Source organism: Citrus clementina, unplaced genomic scaffold (assembly GCF_000493195.1).
Source record: "Citrus clementina cultivar Clemenules unplaced genomic scaffold, Citrus_clementina_v1.0 scaffold_6, whole genome shotgun sequence".
Lineage (NCBI taxonomy): Eukaryota > Viridiplantae > Streptophyta > Magnoliopsida > Sapindales > Rutaceae > Citrus > Citrus x clementina.
The window spans coordinates 10,578,897-10,598,850 of record NW_006262139.1 but is presented as its reverse complement, the minus strand read 5'-3'; the positions used below and the strand labels follow the sequence as shown (position 1 = coordinate 10,598,850).

General features: G+C 33.1%; 2 protein-coding genes across 2 annotated transcripts in view; one reads left to right on the top strand and one right to left on the bottom strand.

Moving 5' to 3' along the window:
- Nucleotides 1-307: 307 nt before the first annotated feature.
- Nucleotides 308-1,483, bottom strand: LOC18038054 (fasciclin-like arabinogalactan protein 11). Its single transcript, XM_006428741.2, has one exon. It carries the CDS (start codon nt 1,244-1,246, stop codon nt 512-514), a length of 735 nt encoding a protein of 244 aa, XP_006428804.1. The 5' UTR covers nt 1,247-1,483; the 3' UTR covers nt 308-511.
- A 14,844-nt stretch (nt 1,484-16,327) lies between these two features.
- LOC18039645 (dystrophia myotonica WD repeat-containing protein) overlaps nt 16,328-19,954 on the top strand; it is a 9,573-nt gene continuing 5,946 nt past the window's right edge. The window contains exons 1-5 of the mRNA XM_006428739.2: nt 16,328-16,967; nt 17,291-17,608; nt 17,699-17,807; nt 17,895-18,062; nt 18,434-18,486. Coding sequence (XP_006428802.2) covers nt 16,797-16,967; nt 17,291-17,608; nt 17,699-17,807; nt 17,895-18,062; nt 18,434-18,486 — 819 coding nt within the window. The 5' untranslated portion in view covers nt 16,328-16,796. The remainder of the gene's footprint in view (nt 16,968-17,290; nt 17,609-17,698; nt 17,808-17,894; nt 18,063-18,433; nt 18,487-19,954) is intronic.

Sequence of the window (19,954 nt, the reverse complement as noted above, 5' to 3'; positions counted from 1 at the left end):
CCTCTGTGTATGCCTGCGATCGCAAACTTAACAGATTTAGCAAATAAAAGGTTATATCAGATCAAAATGGTGAAACTAGTAAATTGGCCAGGATTTTTACAGTGGCAACTGTAATTTTGTTTCCCCCTTTAATATGCTGAAGAGTTTTTGGTTACTTGCAGCAGAACTAGTTTCTGGGTTTGTTAGACTTTAATTTATGTTCATACAGGATTTCGTCAGTATCGCCTCACCTTGTAACCCCAACTGTTAAGACCAGAGAAGCTAATTCATAAAAACATGGAATTATCGAATTAGAAGACTGGGGGAAGAAAAGGATGGGAAGTCTTTTTCTCTTGAGATGGGAAGTCTTTTTCTCTTGACTAACTTCTGATGATGATTCAATTATTTGAAAGAATAAAGATTTCCATCCAAACTTTAAACAGGATAATACAAAGATCTGATCATCAACAAATACAAAATATCAGCATCAACCAAAATACCAAACAAAATCTTTAGCATCCCAGAAACATAACTATAACAAAGAAACAGCCGCAAAAGCTGAAATTGCAGAGGATGCCATTGTGAGTGCAAGATGGTTCAAACTCAAGGCTCGAGAAGTATCAACTGAGGCGTCAGTGGAAGACCCTTTTGGAGTTGCAGCAACTGGGACATCCTTTTCTGGCGTCGAAGGTGCTGGAGCTGGTGCTTGTGATCCGAAAAGGTCCAGTGGAAGTAGCACCTGATCAACCTGATACACAGCTAAATTGCTTCCACTAAATACAGTGTTAGCCACTGTTGCTTCGTTAACCCCAGTTGTTAAGTTCACTTGATTCCCTGAGGTTGTGACATTAAGCGGGAACTCACCATCATTGCTATTTCCAGCCTGAGTACGCAGAGGATTGCTAGCAGTTTGGAATTGTGATGTGGACATTGAAGTAGGGAGAATATGGAACTGCACAAGCTGGACCTTTTGCTGATCACTCAGTGAGTTGATTGTGCCTGATTTTAGATTAGCAAAAGCATTATCTGTTGGTGCAAATACTGTAAGGCCCTGGTTTGAGTTATTGAGCTGTGTGTTAATTTGGTCATCTTGCTGGGTGTTTTCGAGCAGGCGAATGAAGGAAGTAAATTGGCCACCCTTTTCAAGGATTGCAGTGATGTTTGGCGGGCCTGATAGTGCTGCAGCAGGCACTTGAGCAGAAGTTTTTATGCAATGAAGAAGGGAAACAAGAAGAAGAAACAACATGAAGCAAAATGGCTTTGTCATTATGTTAGCACGCTTCTTTTATTAACACTGTAGCCTGGACTATTCTTTTCAGCTGGTGATGAAGAGGAGCATTCAAGGTAGCATATATATTGACTGAAATCAGATGGAAAAGATTGTAAAAGTTAGGTGAAATGGTCCTATTTATGGTGGGGAGGAACTCTCAGTAGGGTATCTTTCTTTGCAAGGAAGATAATTCAAAAAAGAGAAAGAAAGATTGTATTCCAAGGCAGGGAAGTAACAGCCAAACAATGCAGTTGATTAATGAAGTTTGTCATGTGGCATATGCTTTTGCTTGTTTCTGGGGACAGCTTAATTTAAGATGAAAACTTTAAGTTCAAGTTGTGAATAGGAGTACCGGTCTATAATTATAATTATGACGACCATGATGTGGACCAATGCTTTGCTGGTCTCTAATTTTCGATACATCAAACAAAGCTTCAAACAAATTATAACCCAGCACTTTTTATTAAAAGCAATTCTTGTGAGAACGATTCCATAATGAGCAGAAAATAGATGGATCTTCGGCTTATAAGAGTATGTGGATCTACGGTGTCATTATGAATAGTTCGTGACTATAAAGTTAAGCCATTCTCGTAATAATAATATTACTACTCTTTATACAATTTTATTATTACTACAATTAGAAGTTCAGCGGGACTAATATTGATCAGCACTATAATAATGAGAGCAAATTGAAAATTGGTTATGAAATCAACGGAAGCTACTCCAAATAAATAAGAAATTTATGCTTAATACATATACCACCATAGGTTCTTTCCACAAGTTGGATAAGGGTTGCGAGAGTGCTCATTTCATAAAAATGGACAATTTTATCTTCAGATTTCATCTCCTCACCTCTATTCCTACTATTTCATGGGTTTATTATTGGATACTCACTTTAATTAGAAGGCTAGTCCTTTTAGTTGGGAATCTGAACGTGGCTTTATAGTTCGGATGTGGTGGACTCAATGTCAAACAAATTAGGTGGGACCAGTGTAGCTCTCCAACGGTAGGGATTTCTCAAGGTAGGGATTGTGTTAGGAAATTGGTGGGTGAAGCAGGACCGCAGTTCAAGTAAAATTGAAAGAAAATAAAGAACAAGCACAATAGAGGACACCAAAAATTACGTGGTTCGGCTTTTAGCCTACATCCACGGGCAAAAACAGAAAGAAAATATTTCACTAGTGATATGAAGATTACAAGTATTATAATATTTTGGCTCACTTCCCAGAACCTCAATACACCCAATCTCTCACTCACCAGACTCACAAGAGCTTTATAATTTTAAGCTTTACAAAACTCTCTGGTTTTCTCTCTCACAGTATCAGAGAAGAATTGAAGAGCGGAGTGAAGCCTCTATTTATAGGCTTCATTCCCTCTTCCTTTTCTATTTATTTAAATATTTTATTATTCTTTTCTCTCAACCACCTTTGAATTTCAAAGTTTCTTTATTCTTCTTCATTCTTCTTCAAACGTTTGCAGCTGCCAAAGTCTTCTTTCTTCCTCAACAATTTCGGCATTTTCAATCTTCAAAGCCGTGTGCCACCAATCTTGTTTATTCAAAGCTTCTAGATGCAGCTTCTAGATGCAGCCAATTTTGACATTCTCCCACTTGGAGATTAAATTGAAAAACAATCAATCTCCACACCATTATTTCTGCTTCGCCATAATCATGTTGCCTACGTTTCTGCTAGACCACAAGAGGATCTACTCCAGACAAACTTATCAGTATTTATCAGCTTGGTCAAAACATCTGCTAGGTTCTCCTTCGTATGGATTTTCTGTAAATCCACACTTCCATCTTCCACTACTTCTCGAACGAAGTGATACTAAACTCCTATATGCTTTGTCCTTGAATGAAAGGCTGGATTCCTTGCAATGTGCAAGGCACTTTGACTGTCACAAAACACAAGAATTTTCTGTTGTTTGTGGCCGAGCTCCTCCAATAATCTTTGTATCCAAATAGTTTCCTTGCAAGCTTGTGTAGCTGTCATGTATTCTGCTTCTATTGTAGATAATGCAACAACGGTTTGCAATTTCGAAACCCAGTTTATAGCTGCTCCCGCAAGTGTAAACACATAACCAGTAGTGGATTTCCTTTTATCAATGTCTCTTACAAAAATTGAATCCACATAGCCCCTGACAGTAAACTCTGATCCTCCATAACATAATGCAACATCTGAGGTTCCTCTGATATATCTCAGAATCCTCTTCACAGCTATCCAATGCTCTCCACCAGGATTCGCTATGTATCGACTAACTGCCCCCACTGCTTGTGCAATGTCAGGTCTTGTACATATCATAGCGAACATTAAACTTCCCACTACTAATGCATACGGTATTCGAGACATCTCCTTCCTCTCTACTTCATTGTTAGGACACATACTTGAGGATAATTTGAAATTAACAGGAAGTGGGGTAGAAATTGACTTACAATCTTGCATGTTTAAGTGCTGCAAGATTTTTTTCAAGTAATTCTTCTATGAAAGCCAAATCTTCATGTTATTTCTGTCTCGGTGAATCTGCATCCCTAGAATCTTATTTGCTGGTCCCAAGTCCTTCATTTCAAACTCCCTAGCCAACTGTGCCTTCAATTCTTGGATTCGATCTTTGTTGGGGCCTGCTACCAATATGTCATCCACATACAACAACAAAATGATGAAATCATTATCTTCAAACCTCTTGTAATATACACAATGGTCTGAACTGAGTCTGTTGTATCCAAGGCTCATAATGAAGGAATCAAATATCTTATACCAACACCTCGGCGCCTGTTTGAGACCGTATAGAGATTTGTTCAACCTGCAAACCAAGTTCTCCTTTCCTGTTTCTACAAAACCTTCTGGTTGGGGCATATATATTTCTTCTTCAAGTTCTCCATGAAGAAATGCAGTTTTCACATCCAACTGCTCAAGATGTAAATCAAATGTAGCACACATCGCCAAGACTACTCTGACTGTTGTGAGTCGAACCACCGGAGAAAATATCTCGTTGAAGTCAATACCTTCTTTCTGAGCATATCATTTCACCACCAATCTCGCACGATACCGCTCCACTTGGTCATTGCCATCACGTTTGATCTTGTAGACCCATTTGTTTCCAATGGCTTTTCTACCACGTGGTAATGGTACAAGTTCCTATGTCTTGTTCTTGTGTAGAGCTTCAATTTCTTCCTGCATTGCTGTCATCCACAAAGCAACATCTGAGCTGTTTAAAGCTTTATGGAAAGTTAAAGGCTCTTTATCGTCTGTTAGAAGACAGTACGCAACATTGATTTCTGTGACATACTCCGAATGCCACGTTGGCGGTCGTCTCTCATGAGTTGACCGACGAACTTCTGGAGCCTCGGACTCGACTGGTTCTTGTTCCTCGTGCTCTGGTGCTGCTTCAGAAGAATCTGAATCTTCTGGATTATTTTCCACATATACCGGTATAGTCTCAGACCTTTTTTTTACCGTGCTATCATCCTCATCTCTTCTTTGCAGTTGATCTTCAATAAAGATAACATCTCTGCTGATGACGATCTTGTGGGCAGTGGGGTCCCACAGACGATACCCCTTTACTCCATCAGCATACCCTAAGAAAATACATTTTCTAAACTTTGCATCCAGCTTTATTTTTTCTTGGGCATTGTACATCACGTACACAGGACATCCAAATGCATGTAGGTAAGAATAATCAGCTGGCTTTCCAGTCCACATCTCCATCGCTGTCTTCAGCCCAATAGCTATAGATGGCGATTGATTTACTATATAACAAGCAGTTTTGGCTGCTTCTGCCCAGAATGAATTGGGTGGACCAGCAGTCTTCAACATAGCTCTTATTCTTTCTGTAAGAGTTCTGTTGATCCGCTTCGCCACTCCGTTTTATTGAGGAGTGTATGCCACCATGAACTACCTCTGAATACCTTCTTACTTACAGAAAGTAAGAAACTCGCCGTCTGTATACTCTCCACCATTATCCGTCCTCAAGCACTTGATCCTTTTACCAGATTCAAGTTCCACCCACGCTTTGTATTCTTTAAACACTAGAAATATATCTGACTTTTTCTTAATTGGATACACCCAACATCTTCTGAAATAATCATCAATGAAAGTCACCATGTACGTTGCACCTCCCATGGATATATCCGGTGATTCCCAAACATCAGAATGAATCAAGTCTAGAAAGCATTTACTTCTAGCAATAGATCTACTGAATTTTAATCTATGTTGCTTACTTGTAACACAATGCTCGCAAAATGGTAAACTTACCGATTTGCGCCCCGGAAGCAATTTTCGCTTAGAGAGAATCTTCAAACCTTGTTCTGATATGTGGCCAAATTTGAGATGCCACATCATCGTTGACTCTTCTCCATTTGACGCGACACACGCATCGGCCTCATGTAGTGTTTCTCCTTTAAGCATGAATAGATTAGCACCGATCTTTTCTGCCTTCATCAATACAAGCGCTCCTTTAACAATCTTCATAATTCCATTCTCCACATGAGTTTTGTACCCATGACTATCCATTTGTCCCAAAAATAATAGATTTTTCTTCAGGCCATTGACATGTCGTACCTCCCCAATTGTGCGAATTGTACCATCAAACATTTTTATTTTGATAGTACCAATACCAGCGATCTCCAAGGCATGATCATCTCCCATATATACAGATCCTCCTCAAATAGGTTCATATGTGTGGAACCATTCTCTCCTATAGGTCATGTGCCAGGTAACTCCTGAGTCTATAAGCCAGACATCATATAGTCATTTTCTGCCTTTTGAAATAGTTGCTGCCTCGCTGTAGAGAATTTCGACATCATCTGTGGTACTTGCTACACACCCCTGAGCATTTGATGACTCAGGTTCTTTACCCTCTCTTCTCTTCTGGTTACTCCAACACTTTTTTTGACGTGCCCTTTCTTGCCACAGTTGTAGTATTTAACATTCTTCTTACTTCTAAATTTTGATCTACCATGATTTTGACTCCCACTGGGGCCACGTTCCGTTGATCTCCATCTCGTCACCGATAGCGCCTCCGCTTACTGCGAACTTGCTTGTCTGTTTTCCTTATTTTTCCGCCTGCTCTCCTCATTTAATACGGAGGCTGCAACATCGTCGAAAACTAGACTGTCCACTGGATTGTTGTTCGTCAGGTTGATGATAAGTTGATCATACGAATCTGGTAGACTTTGAAGTAGAAGCTCTACACGTTCATTTTCCTCTATATTATAACCCAACGTTGTAAGTTGTGAAAATAGAGTCTTCAAGGTGTTGATGTGGTCGGTCACCATTATAGATTCCGCCATTCAAAGAGTATAGAGTTTTCTCTTTAAGAAGATTTTGTTGTGTAGTGACTTGGCCTCATACAATTTTGTGAGAGTATCCCATATTTTCTTCGCTGTATTTTTCTCTGCCACACTAGATAATACTCCGTCTGCAAGTACCAAGTGTAGATCAGAAATTGCGTTGCCATCTACCTCGTTCCACTTGCCATCAGTTATCTTCATGGGCCTTTCTCCAATTGCTGCCAAGCAATTATTTTTCCTCAATACAGTTTTCATCTTCATTTTCCACAACGAAAAGTTATTTCCGTTAAACTTTTCAATTTCATACTTTGCCACCATTTTGTTGATAAATATCGCACACAAGCTAGTGTACCACCCTAAATAGTTGTGAGTATGTGTAAGAATGCACATTAGGAAAGTTCCCAAGAAAAATTGGAGGGGTCACAATGGTTCCACTTAAAACCCGTACTCCTTAAGCTCTTATCGCCTTTGTGACAGAACTTTCCTAAACATGTACAAAATCACACAGTTGTTTTACTCACACCATTATTTCCTGCTTTGCACTGTAAAATTCTTGGATTGCTCCTACCGTTTCTTGTAAATAGTACCATATACGTGAACAGTACCGTATACGTGAACAGTACCCCTTACGTGAACAGTATCCGACTCCAATAATACAACCAATAGCTCTGATACCACTGTTAGGAAATTAGGGGGTGAAGCAGGACCGCAGTTAAAGTAAAATTGAAAGAAAATAAAGAACAAGCACAATAGAGGACACTAGAAATTACGTGGTTCGGCTTTTAACCTACGTCCACGGGCGAAAACAGAAGGAAAATATTTCACTAGTGATATGAGGATTACAAGTATTATAATATTTTAGCTCACTTCCCAGAACCCCAATACACCCAATCTCTCACTCACTAGACTCACAAGAGCTTTTTAATTTTAAGCTTTACAAAACTCTCTGGTTTTCTCTCTCACAGTATCAGAGAAGAATTGAAGAGCGGAGTAAAGCCTCTATTTATAGGCTTCATTCCCTCTTCCTTTTCTATTTATTTAAATATTTTATTATTATTATTTTATTATTCTTTTCTCTCAACCACCTTTGAATTTCAAAGTTTCGTTATTCTTCTTCATTCTTCTTCAAATGTTTGCAGCTGCCAAAGTCTTCTTTCTTCCTCAACAATTTCGACATTTTCAATCTTCAAAGCCGTGTGCCACCAATCTTGTTTATTCAAAGCTTCTAGATGCAGCCAATTTTGACAGATTGTTGAGTAGTTAAGTTGTCTTATATTGCTTAAAATAATGATGATACATGTGCGATGCGCCTAAATATTGGATGAGTCACCCTATCTGAAGAGTAATGATATTTGATTTCCTCAAATTATCTTACCAACCCTCACATTTTAATTTATCTTATTACTTTTTAGAGTTATCCTTATTAAAGACAAAAATATTTTATTTTATTTTATTTTCTCATTCTCCAGCACCCCTTACCTCTATCTCTAGTATAACCATTAGTTTGCTACTTCATCAACAACAAGCTCATCATCACCACCACTACCATCACTACTACCACCTATCTTCTTCACCATCAATTCATCACCTCCATCAACATATGATGAGTTTCAATGTTAGGTTTTCTTAAAGTTTATGAACAAGTGGTGGGTTTTGTTGTTATTGACAATATTAATTTTGATTTTGTGTGATAATCGACTATTTTATTTAATTTCAATTTGGGATTTGATTAGGAGTTAATATTTGATTCAAATTGTGGTTCAATTAAAAAGTGAGAAAGAAGTGAGAGATGAGAAGTTGATCTATTGAGAGCTTGAGAGAACACTTTTGTATAGAAGATGTAAAGCAGATAATGGGTATTCTAGAGAAAGAATTTGAAAAAAAAAAGGATCATAATTGAATTACTGAAAAAAATGGAATAAGTTTTGAATCAAATGAATTTAGTGTAATTTTTCTATTTTTAATTAAAAAAAAAAGAAAATTTAAAATGGCTTTGCATCTTTAGACCCATTTACATATTTAGACCGGATAAAATTAAATATAAGTATCTAGGGAAATTCACTTTGACTTTGAAGTGGCTACTACTTCTTAGATACACGCGTTACGAAATTTTACAATTGAATCAGTTTCGAAAAGACTTATGGCCGGGGATGTTTCAATTGGTAATGCTGCTTCAATAAAAGGATGGCAAAACAATGGGCTGGGCCTGATTTGGCAACGCCTAGATCAGGCCCAGGCATGTTATTTGAACACCCAATATAGGTCTAAAAAATCTGGATTTTATGATATATTAACTTCAAAATTTTATTTCAGTAAAATTAGGCTATAGACTTTAATGTTTAAAATTTTAAATATATGTAATAAATTATATAAAATAATTTTTATTTTTAATACATTTTTTATAAAATTTGGGATTTCAAGTTAAACCTAACTTATCAAGTGAGGCCTAGGTCTAGTCCTACCTCATTCTCAAATTAGATTTGAGCCGGGTATGTATTTTTGACATCCTACTCTAATAACCAAGCACGAGACCGATATGGCATCAACAAAGAAGAAAGAAATATTTATTTTTTAATTATATTTTAGTTTTTAATAAGAGAATTATGGAATAAATAATAAAATTAAAAAATAGAGCTAATGAGATAAATTGAGTGATCAAATATCTTCAATTATATCTAAAAGACTAGTTGAAAACCTGGATAAACTAGGCACCGGCCTGACAAGCTGAAGTGGTTCCAAAGTCCAAATGGAAGGTAAGGAGATTGATTATGCTGACGATTTTGCTCATCTCTTGAAGCCATGATAATTATAGCCTTGTGGTTAGTGGTGAGTTAATCCGAGGAGCTGCTGTGGCATCATTATTTGTAAGAAGCTGGACTTGGGCTTCTCATAAGAACAAAAGTAGAGCTTTTAACGCCCCTTTAAATCTTGATAACACCCCTTTGAGTTTTATTCCTAAAATACTCTCAATTTAATTTATGAGAGATAGATTAAAAACACGTATATTAAACTTAACCATCTTTCTATGTATTTTCACTAAAAAAAAGCTTTTTATATTTTTATTTATAAAGCACATACAAATATTAAAATTTTAAAATATTTTTCTTATTACATGATTTTTATCTCCACAAATCTAAACTCTTATAATTTAATTTAAAAAATATTTTAATTAAAATTTAAAATATAAATACAAATTATGAAATGGGTGCGTAGAGTGTCTCTTAAAATATTTAATTGAATTTCCATTCAAAATAAGAAATGAATTAATTTACCTTTAGTTATTTAGGTAATTTCATTTAAAAATCAGTTTTATGAGAAACTTTGAAGGGGTGTCAAAAGGCTTACTCTAAGGCTCCATTTGATGCAATTTATTGGATAGAACTTATACCAATAACTTGTTTTGACAAAAAAGGTTGTCAGTTAAAAAAGTTCTTTTAAACTATTAGATTGTTTGATTCTACACAATTAAAAGTACTTTTGTATAATTAAATTACCAAAGAGGATATGAAAAACGTTTGTATCATAATTATACAATTTGTAACAAAATGCATCCAAGCTATCAATTAATAAGAAAAAATTAGTTCAACCATTTCTTCAATGTTCAAAATTAAAGCACATCGATAATATATTCTTCTAAATAAATAATAATATCCAAATTAAAATGTTAATCAATAACATAACTGAAATGTTAATGGTGCATAAGAAGTGTTGCAATTTGATCATGTTCTTGGTCCGTTTCATGTACATTAGATGAACTTCTACTTTGTTCTTCATTATTCTATTCCCTCTGATTCTCACTTTCACTTGTTGGAAGTGATTTCTCATCATTATCAAAAGGTTGAAATTCTTGATTATTATCTATTTATTTTCTTATAAAATCATGAAGAATCATTGAAGCAATCACAATTTTCACTTGGTTACCAAAAGGAAACTAGACATTTGGCATAAAATTTTCTATTTATTTTTCCAAACACCAAAAGTCATCTCAATTGTGCACAATGGCGGCGCCACATTAGGACTAGGGGGCTGAAGCCCCTCTTAACTTTTTAAAATTTACAAATTTAATTTGATATTTGTCTCATTTTTAATTTGATTTATCATAAAGCCCCTATTAAAATTTAGAAATAACTAAAAATTTTAAAATAATGAAAATATTAAGTATTTATTTTTACACTTCCAACCCACAAAGGAACATTGTTATTTTGAAATTCGTTGAGTCCTAACTCTCCTCACACAAAAAAATATAAATTACTTCACCTTACTGAGTTTATCCAAATGATTTTTCTTCAATAAATCTTATGGCACTTAAAATTCGACTTGGTGTCTACATTATGGAGGTGTGTTCTAATAAAAAAATGTTTGAAAATTGAAAGGATAAGGTAATAAGAAAAATAGTTGATACTAAAAAGGATAAATTATATTCATTAATTTATTTAGTGATAATATTAGTATTGATTTTACTAATTGTCATAAATACAGTAAAAAAAATGTATTTTTAGCTATGAATTTTGTGAAAAATTGTCTATAAAATCATATGATAGATCAATAATTGAGTGATATTATTGTTGTATATATAGAAAAAGATTTATTTTGTATTCTTGATTATAAGGTTATTTTTCAACGTCTTTAACATATGAAAACATGTCGAGATCAATTATAAATATATTGAATTGAATATATTAATGATTTTTTTTTGTATTTATTACTTGTCGATCTTTTTTCAATTACATTGTTATTTAGCCTTAGCCCCTACTAGATTAAATTCCTGGCACCGCCACTAATTGTGCATATCAAGGAAGAGTGGGCATGATTAAATATTTCTTTGTTTTTTCTCTTGGTTGACTTTCACTTCGAAAATCTAGAAGATGGTATCACTCACTTTTATAAGAACCTAAATAACCCGTTATGTGATGACATCTACCATCTACCAAGTAATATTTACCTATAAAAGTACATAATTCTACATTGAAAAAAAAAAACAACCTTATCTAGAAATGTAACATAAATAGTATTTTTTAACTAACTTGCGGGTGGCTGAGGAGAGTACAAATTCTCCTTACATAAGCATATTATGGGCAGTGCCTTCCCATCCAACTCGTGTAAATGTAAAATACATATTAAAATGACATGCAACCATCATATTTTGGATAAGAATCCTTTTTCATCCAATATACATTATTTGCTTCCATGTAAGCACTATAAGTAATATATGTGTCCCATCAATTACCCCAATATAGTATTTAAAAGATGGCCAATATCGTTCATCATCCCTTTTTTTTTGGGGAATTCTTTTAAATTATGGGTCTGATAGTTTCAGAAAATCAACAGCCATATGACAAGCATTATCTAACACTATTTCGAATCACCTTAATATAGTTTCACCAGAATGTTGAAATCTTTCTTGAACTATTCTATTCTCAAATAAATGATCTAATGTGATAAAAAAACATAGCTACTGTCTAAATTATAAATACATGTTTGCCTCTTTTAAGGCCATATGATTCACTCAAAACTTTACATCATTAAATACATGTTTTTCCATTCTAAATTGTTGTTGACATCTATCTTTATATATATTTAGCACCTCTAATACAAAAGAATGTCCTAAATGAGGTGATGTTCTACATGGTTCCTTTAAACTACATTTAATAAAATGATTGACATGTAATGCAACTCCAGTTTGTACTGTTTGTCATCATTTGTATCCAGCATCATTTTCATCAATGTAATTTTGTTCATTATTATCGTCATTTTCTAGAAATTCCATATCTATACACACGTATATAATAAAAATTATTATTATTCGAAAAGAAAAGAACAATAACCATATCATAACTTAAAATCAAATAAAAGGGAAATTATCACCGGTATACCCTTAAATGTCACCGGTATCAAACGTACTACAATACTTTTCGCTTATATCACTCGTATACCCTAAGTTGACAAAAGAGTTCTGGCATCCACCTTGCCATTTACTACCATTAAGAACTTAACAGAATTTGAGCAAAATAACTATTTTACCCTTTAAACTCAAAATGAGGTAAAAAAATAATTTTGCCTTGAAAATTAATGTAAATTTTCAATACACAAATTTTTTTTATTTTGTTATTAACAATATATTTTTTTATTAAAAAATGAATTATTAATGGTACATATTATTAACAATTATCCATAAAAAAATTCATCTTATACCATAAAAAATTATTAACAACATATTATTTATAATTATACATATTATACCATAAAAAATTCAAGTTGGATCTTGGAGGAGTAGATCTTCAATAATTTAGGTTAAATTTTAGAGGAGTAGATTTGGTTGTAAAGTAGTTTTTTTTTTTAGCAATTATTAACAATTATCTGATAAATTGGATGACATGTCATTTTTATCAAAATATATCATATGACATGTCATTTTTTACTATGTAAATGGGATGACATGTCGTTTTTAAAAAAAGATTAGATTACCCTTATGATGTCAGCGCTCGCAAACGGCAGTTAACGGATCGGTTGACGACATAAGTGTTTTGTCAACTTAGGGTATACGAGTGATACACTTGAAAAGTGTTGTAACACGTTTGATACTGGTGTCATTTAAGGGTATATGGCTGATAATTTTCCCAAATAAAATAAAAATATCCCAATTGGTTCAAAATAATATTCTTAATACAAGAACATAAATAAAATATATTAAAGCAAATAATATTTAATATAAGAACAACCATAAAATAAAAGTAGAAAGATTATTTCATGAACTTCAATCACTTTATTTGAATATCACGATTCTTGATTGCAACAAACATCTCCCTATTGTCCTTCTTAAGAAAAACTTTAGTTCATTAGCTCACTTTTTATCTCATTTTTAGGCATGTTATGTAACATTTCTATTATTTCTACAATGTTATCACAATTTTCACCATTTTTTACAGGTATAGATGGTCTAATCTCTATTGCTTAACATAAGCGATCCAATTGTTTAGAGAAGCTAATTGTAGCTCCATCTCATTTTTTAATTGGTAATTTTCTTGTCCTTTCATTATCATGTGTATATGGTATAAGAGTACCATTATCAATGTCAGTCTCAATATTCTTTAACCCATCAAAATTATTTGACTCAATATTGACATTCTCTTCCTAAAAATATGTATTATTACCTTCACCAACACATTCGTTAGAAGGTCCATCCTCACCATCATTTGGTACAAGATAGATGGCGCATATAATCCTTCCCCTGTAGTAGCAACATTTTTAAGCAAAATTTCTAGTTGGTCAACATTTCTCAAGCCTTTATAACAAAATTTAATTACTTTAGAAATCTCCTACAATAATGCAAAAAGATTATATGTTAAAAATATGTCTAAATTACTCCCAAAATCATTTCCTATTACATCGTAAATAAAAATGTTAGAAAATTGCACCTTCAATTTTCTCTCCCACCATCCATCACTAGTAGTAATTGTTTGTTTTATAGGATTCCATCCTAAATCTGTTTCATTTCTTAACAAACTTGTCCAAAGTTGCCAATCTTTTTTTTAGGATATCCCACTTGTTTTTATTCATAATCTCTACCAATCATTGAATAAAAACTTAATAATAAAATTTTTTTCACCCAATCTTATTAAAGTGACTATTTGGTCAGTTCCAACAAATGTTTCATTCACACAAATCTTAACAAAAACATCAATGGTAACATCGTCCCAATCTGCCTTTGATTTTTTTTTTCCTTTGTAACAATTGCCATTCTAGACAAAGGATATCTAATATTGTTACAAAAAAAAATATTGCACAAATAAAAGCAAAGAGGGAACAAATTTCAAACACAGATTAGCGATTGGCATGTTTGTTGACTAAGATAATAAAAAGAAAAGTGAAACATTAGCAAGTGGTGGCTATAATTCATATCGTGTAGATATACTTTAACAGTGATGAAGGAAATATTCATACCTACTACGCTCCTCACCAAAATGGTGGCTATGATTTTTCTATCAAATTGTGGCGATAATTTCTATTGCATAGGGTTTTGTATGTAATAGTAAAGTGGCAACAATCTCATTTTAAAAAAAGTGAAGTGGCGGCAATTAATTTTCTGTCAAATGGCGGCAATAATTTTTATTGTGTAGGTTTTGTATATAAATAAAGGCATTATATAATTAATGAAATGTTCTTAGGGTATTTTTGATATTATATATGTTTTGAAAAGGTTATCTAGCATTTGCTCCCAAAAGCCGAAATTTTGAAATTTTAGTAAAAAACTAACCTAATACCAACAAAAATTTTAAAAATAGCTTATGAGATTAAATAAGCACTTATAATCATTAGATAAGCAATACCAAACAATTAAGAACAAAGGTAGCAATATATTCATCGATGATGGTTTTAACCTTCTTTTTAATCTATTGATAAAACCACTGTTCTATTAAAATTACATTTAAGAACAAACCCTTTCTTTTTACTTTTTTTATTAATTATATTTATTCCGAGGAAGCTAGTATTTTTTAATTTTGTAAAAGAAAAAACATAAGAAAACTTTAAAAAATTTATCGCTCATAAGAATTATTTATGTGAAGAATGAGGTAGGAAGACTGCAAAAGTTTTTTTTTTTTTGTTTTTTTTCTTGCGACTGCAAAAGATTTTTCAAAGTGAGAAAACAACTACAAGTGAATGATTCAGATAAAAACAATGTTAATTTAGAGAAGAATTGTATTTTTAATATTAAATAGATATAATTGACAAACAGATTTTAAAAAGAATATAATGAAGGGTTCTTTTAAAGCCCGTCTTGTTCTTGGGTGGTGTTCTCATTGGTCATTATTGGGCCCAACAAATGATGCAATCTCTTGCGAGATAGGCTTTCTAGAGTTTCAAATTTTCAATCAAAGCGCCCACTTTAAATATTCTATAGAAAGTACCTTGTTTTTTCTTTAAAAAAAAGACGAAATAGTTTGAGAGACTAATTTCAATATAATTTTAAGGGTTGTGTTAATTTAACCATTAAAATTCCTTGGGATGAGGCTAACCTTCACTCACATAAATGGTGAAAGGATTTGACTGGTATGTTATTGAATGAAGATTATTTTAATGGAGATTATTTTAAGAGTGTTAAAATTATAAAATTCTTTTTTTCGTTTATTTTTGGTGCATCAACGAATTTTCTTTTCTTTTAAATAATTGAAAGTAAAGTAAAATAGCATTTATTTTTTGGTCTAAAATGTGAAAATGTCTAAATTTTTTTGAAGTCTAAATGAGTTTGAATAAATATATTTGATTGACTTATTTTTTTTAATTCCTGCATATAAGTGACATCTTATTTATTTTTATAAATAAAAATATTTTAAATATGAATATTTGATATTTACTCCCTTATAAATCAAAATAAAAAAGAATTAAATTTTATAATTTAAGAAATAAACATATTTCATAGAGATATTTTTAGAATATAATATTTATTTTTCATTAAAAATATTTTTTTATTCAAATAAAAATCACAATAATTTATCTTTTTATTTAAATGTAAATGTTCGAACAAATAAGTAAATTTTAAAAATATATTCCAGACTTAAAAGACATTTAATAAATAAGTCCTAATTTTGACAAGGCAAATAACATGTGTTGTGTGTGTTAATATTGTCATTAACTCAAAAACAGTACTCAAGATCCCACATTGATGAATGATTGTATATTACAGAATATGCTGTAATCACACCGTGTATATACTTTCCACCCAATCTACGCTGTCTATTTTATCTACCGTGCACCCAGGCGTACAGTATCATTTCTCAAACTATTTTTAAATCGATCAACAAAGCTAACCTTTTCACAGTTGAATCAATCTCCACGGAAAGAGAGTTCCCCTCCCTTCTCTTCTTCTCTCTTTAGTCTTTGCTTTGATTCGTAGTTTCACCGGTAACGAAATCATCACCGTCCGTTTCTGTTGACTTTATTAACCCGAAAGTCAAACTTCTATAATTAATGAAACAAAAATTAAAAAAAAAAAAAAACCACCCTTCAACGTTCACAAATCACAATAACAATCGCATAAGCCGCAAACCACAGGATCCAAGCCCATCCGTTGATCCGGCACCTGCTGCAGCCTGCCATTGAAGAGAGAAGACCCAGAACAGCGCAAAGCAACAAAAGTAAAAACAAAACACACTCTCACGAATCCTCTTTCGAGGAGGAGAAAAAAATAATCAAAATCAAAATCATAAAACCCTAGTGTCATGATCACATGCTCTCGGGTCTATCGTAAGAGAAGAAACAACCATGATCAACACGGCCAACGGAATGATTTCGCAATCGTCTTCATCGGCAAACGCGCAGTCTCCGGGTCTTAAGACCTATTTCAAAACCCCAGAAGGAAGGTATAAGCTTCACTATGAAAAGACCTACCCTTCAGGTCTCCTCCACTACGCACACGGAAAAACTGTCACTCAGGTACTTCAAATATTTTTTTAAATTTTTTTATTCTTTTAGAAATTTTTTTGAAGTACCCAGTATGTGAAATCGGTTTCTGGATGTATTCCTTTGGTGAATATTGAACCTTTTCACGTTGTTGTTAATACCCATTTGTCAATCTCTGATATATAGGCAATTTTCGTTGCGTCAATCGGTTTTTGTTTCTCAATTTTCACTGGGTAAATTTGAACAATTTGTGACCACATTATAAAGTTTTTTGAACACCAGTGCTTTTAGTCAATTATATATGTTTCCACGACATCAGAATTTAGAGCAAATTTTGGTTGGATTTGATTGCACAGGCTACCCTTGCTCACCTCAAGGAAAAGCCAGCTCCATCAACACCGACTGCCCCACCTTCAAGCTTTAGTGCCAGCAGTGGGGTGGTTCGGTCAGCTGCAGCAAAGCTTTTGGGCACAGGGAATGGGAGTCGTACACTTGGTTTTGGTGGAGGCAATGGGGGAAGTAAAAGCATTAGTGGTAGCAGTAGGATTGGTTCATTGGGTGCTTCAAGTTCAAGTACTTCCATGACTAATACAAATTTTGATGGCAAAGGGACTTACATAATTTTCAATGTTGGGGATGCAATCTTTATAAGTGATTTGAATTCTCAAGATAAGGTAATCCAGTGATGTGTGGTTTTTAGTTTGAATAATTACTGTGTATTTTGGTTTGTATATGAAAGTTTCATTGTTTTTTGTTGAATGTAGGATCCAATAAAATCTATTCATTTCAGTAATTCAAATCCAGTGTGCCATGCATTTGATCAGGATCCCAAGGATGGGCATGACTTGCTTATTGGGTTGAACTCTGGTGATGGTAATATTTTAACTTGAATCTGACTTACAAGTTTGATTGGAGAGGTCAAACTTTTCAAATTTATATGTTCTTTGTGTATTATTGTAGTCTACTCCGTGTCACTGAGACAGCAATTACAGGACGTTGGAAAGAAGCTTGTTGGGGCGCACCACTACAACAAAGATGGTTCTGTTAACAACAGGCAAGACGTCTCTTATGATACTCACTATGCATCTTTTTTGTTTTTATTTTTGTTTGTGTTTACTCAGTACGCTTGTTTGTATTGATTTCTCTTCTGAATGGAATATTGGGATCATGGGATATTGCTTAAGTTTTGCAGAGTTGCATGAGATGGTTTTATGATTATGAGTGGTCTTTATTGGGTTTTTTTGTTTAACTACTGTAATACATGCTTGAGAGTATACTGTTGAGAGACATCAAAGTCTGTCTAAAAATATTAAGGAATAGCATTTAGGCTTTCTTCAAGAATAACTAAATTTATTTATCATAAATTTTGAACATATTAGAGATAGATTAAGAATAACTTAAAATTGTTTAGGCTATATAGCCTGGTTGCTTAGGTGAGATGATGTTTTTCGACCTTCAAATTACATAGTTTAGATTAAGAATAACTGAAAATTGCTTAGGCTATATGTCCTGGTTGCTGAGGCGAGATGATTTTTTTGACCCTTCAAATTACGTAGTTCTTTATCAGACTTGCTTCGGCAGCATATTGTGATATAAATTAGGAAGAAGTTATTTTTTTTTCTCTACTTTGCCTTCAGTTCACAAATTTAGGATCATGGTTTTAATTAAGGGTGTCGATTCATGTAATTGTGTTGCGTTTGTGTTGTGTCTTATTTGTTTCATGTCAAATTTAAGCAAAAATGGATATGACCTACTTATTAATTATGTTGAAACGTTAAAACACAGATATTATCCGTTTATTAATTATGTTAATCATGTCAAACTATTTAACATATTTACTACAAAAAAAATAATAATTTAAAAAATAAAAAATATGTCCATACTATTATTAAGAATAGATCATAAATAAGTTAACATGACATGAATATGACATGAATAAGTTTATAACAAAATATAGATATGATGTAAATAATTAATTTAATGTCCAGCATATATATTGGTTGATTTTTTCAATAATATTATCACATACTAATTGATACTCGTGTTATAAACGTGTAATCGTGTTGAGGTGGTCCAACATAGATGCGACATGGTTATTTATCGTGTCAACCCATTTATTAATTGTGTAAATAGTTGTCAACATGAATACAGAAAAGTCGTGTCGTAACCCATTTTGCCATCTCTATTTTTAATTGAAATCACAAGACTATGACTCTGTTAAACATAGATGGTTCGAGTATTAGGTGAAAATTCTGTGGCAGTATAGTGGGAAAGATGTTTCAAATGGTCATGCTAATTCCTCCTATGTAAAAAATGAGGCTGTGTCCCTGTTATTTTGGCATCATTAATGAATTTTTACTCATAAAAAATAAAAATAAAAATAAAAATTCTATGTCAAATGACTGTGATCATTAAATTATTTCTTAATCTTTCAAGAAATAGTTTGATTTCCAGAATTTTAGGTAACCTGCCAACAATTTGAGTAGCGCTTTCAAGAGTTTCAAGAGGTGCAATTTATAAAGGAGATGGAAGATAAAAGTTCTGCGTTGATGTTTGATCTGATGAACACTTCAGTTTGTGGTTATATATTTACTTTCTTGTTGGGGGTGGGGGTGTTTTGTTCTAGACTTGTGAATTGTTCTTTATTTTCTATAATCATTATTGCGATTTCAATAGTCTAATAATGGATATCTATCACCCTACTTAGGGACTTGAAAAAGAAAAATGGGAAAAAGGGAAAAAAAAATTATGCTTGTTTATTGGATTGTAAATGATTAACAATAAAGATGTAATGCTGAGTTCTCTCGAATGCCTACTAAGACTCTTTAACCCTTGTTGTCTAGGTTCTGGCTATATATTCTTAGTGAAGCTCAGTGCCTGAGTTTGGAAAAATATTTAGTCTGGGCTCGAAACTGTTAGTTGGATTTTGTCAGTGTTCTTTGTTTTTTATGTTAAACTGTCCCTTGACTGATCTGAGTGAGTTCAGAAAACAAAAATATTTTCTAATTCATAGTTTAAAT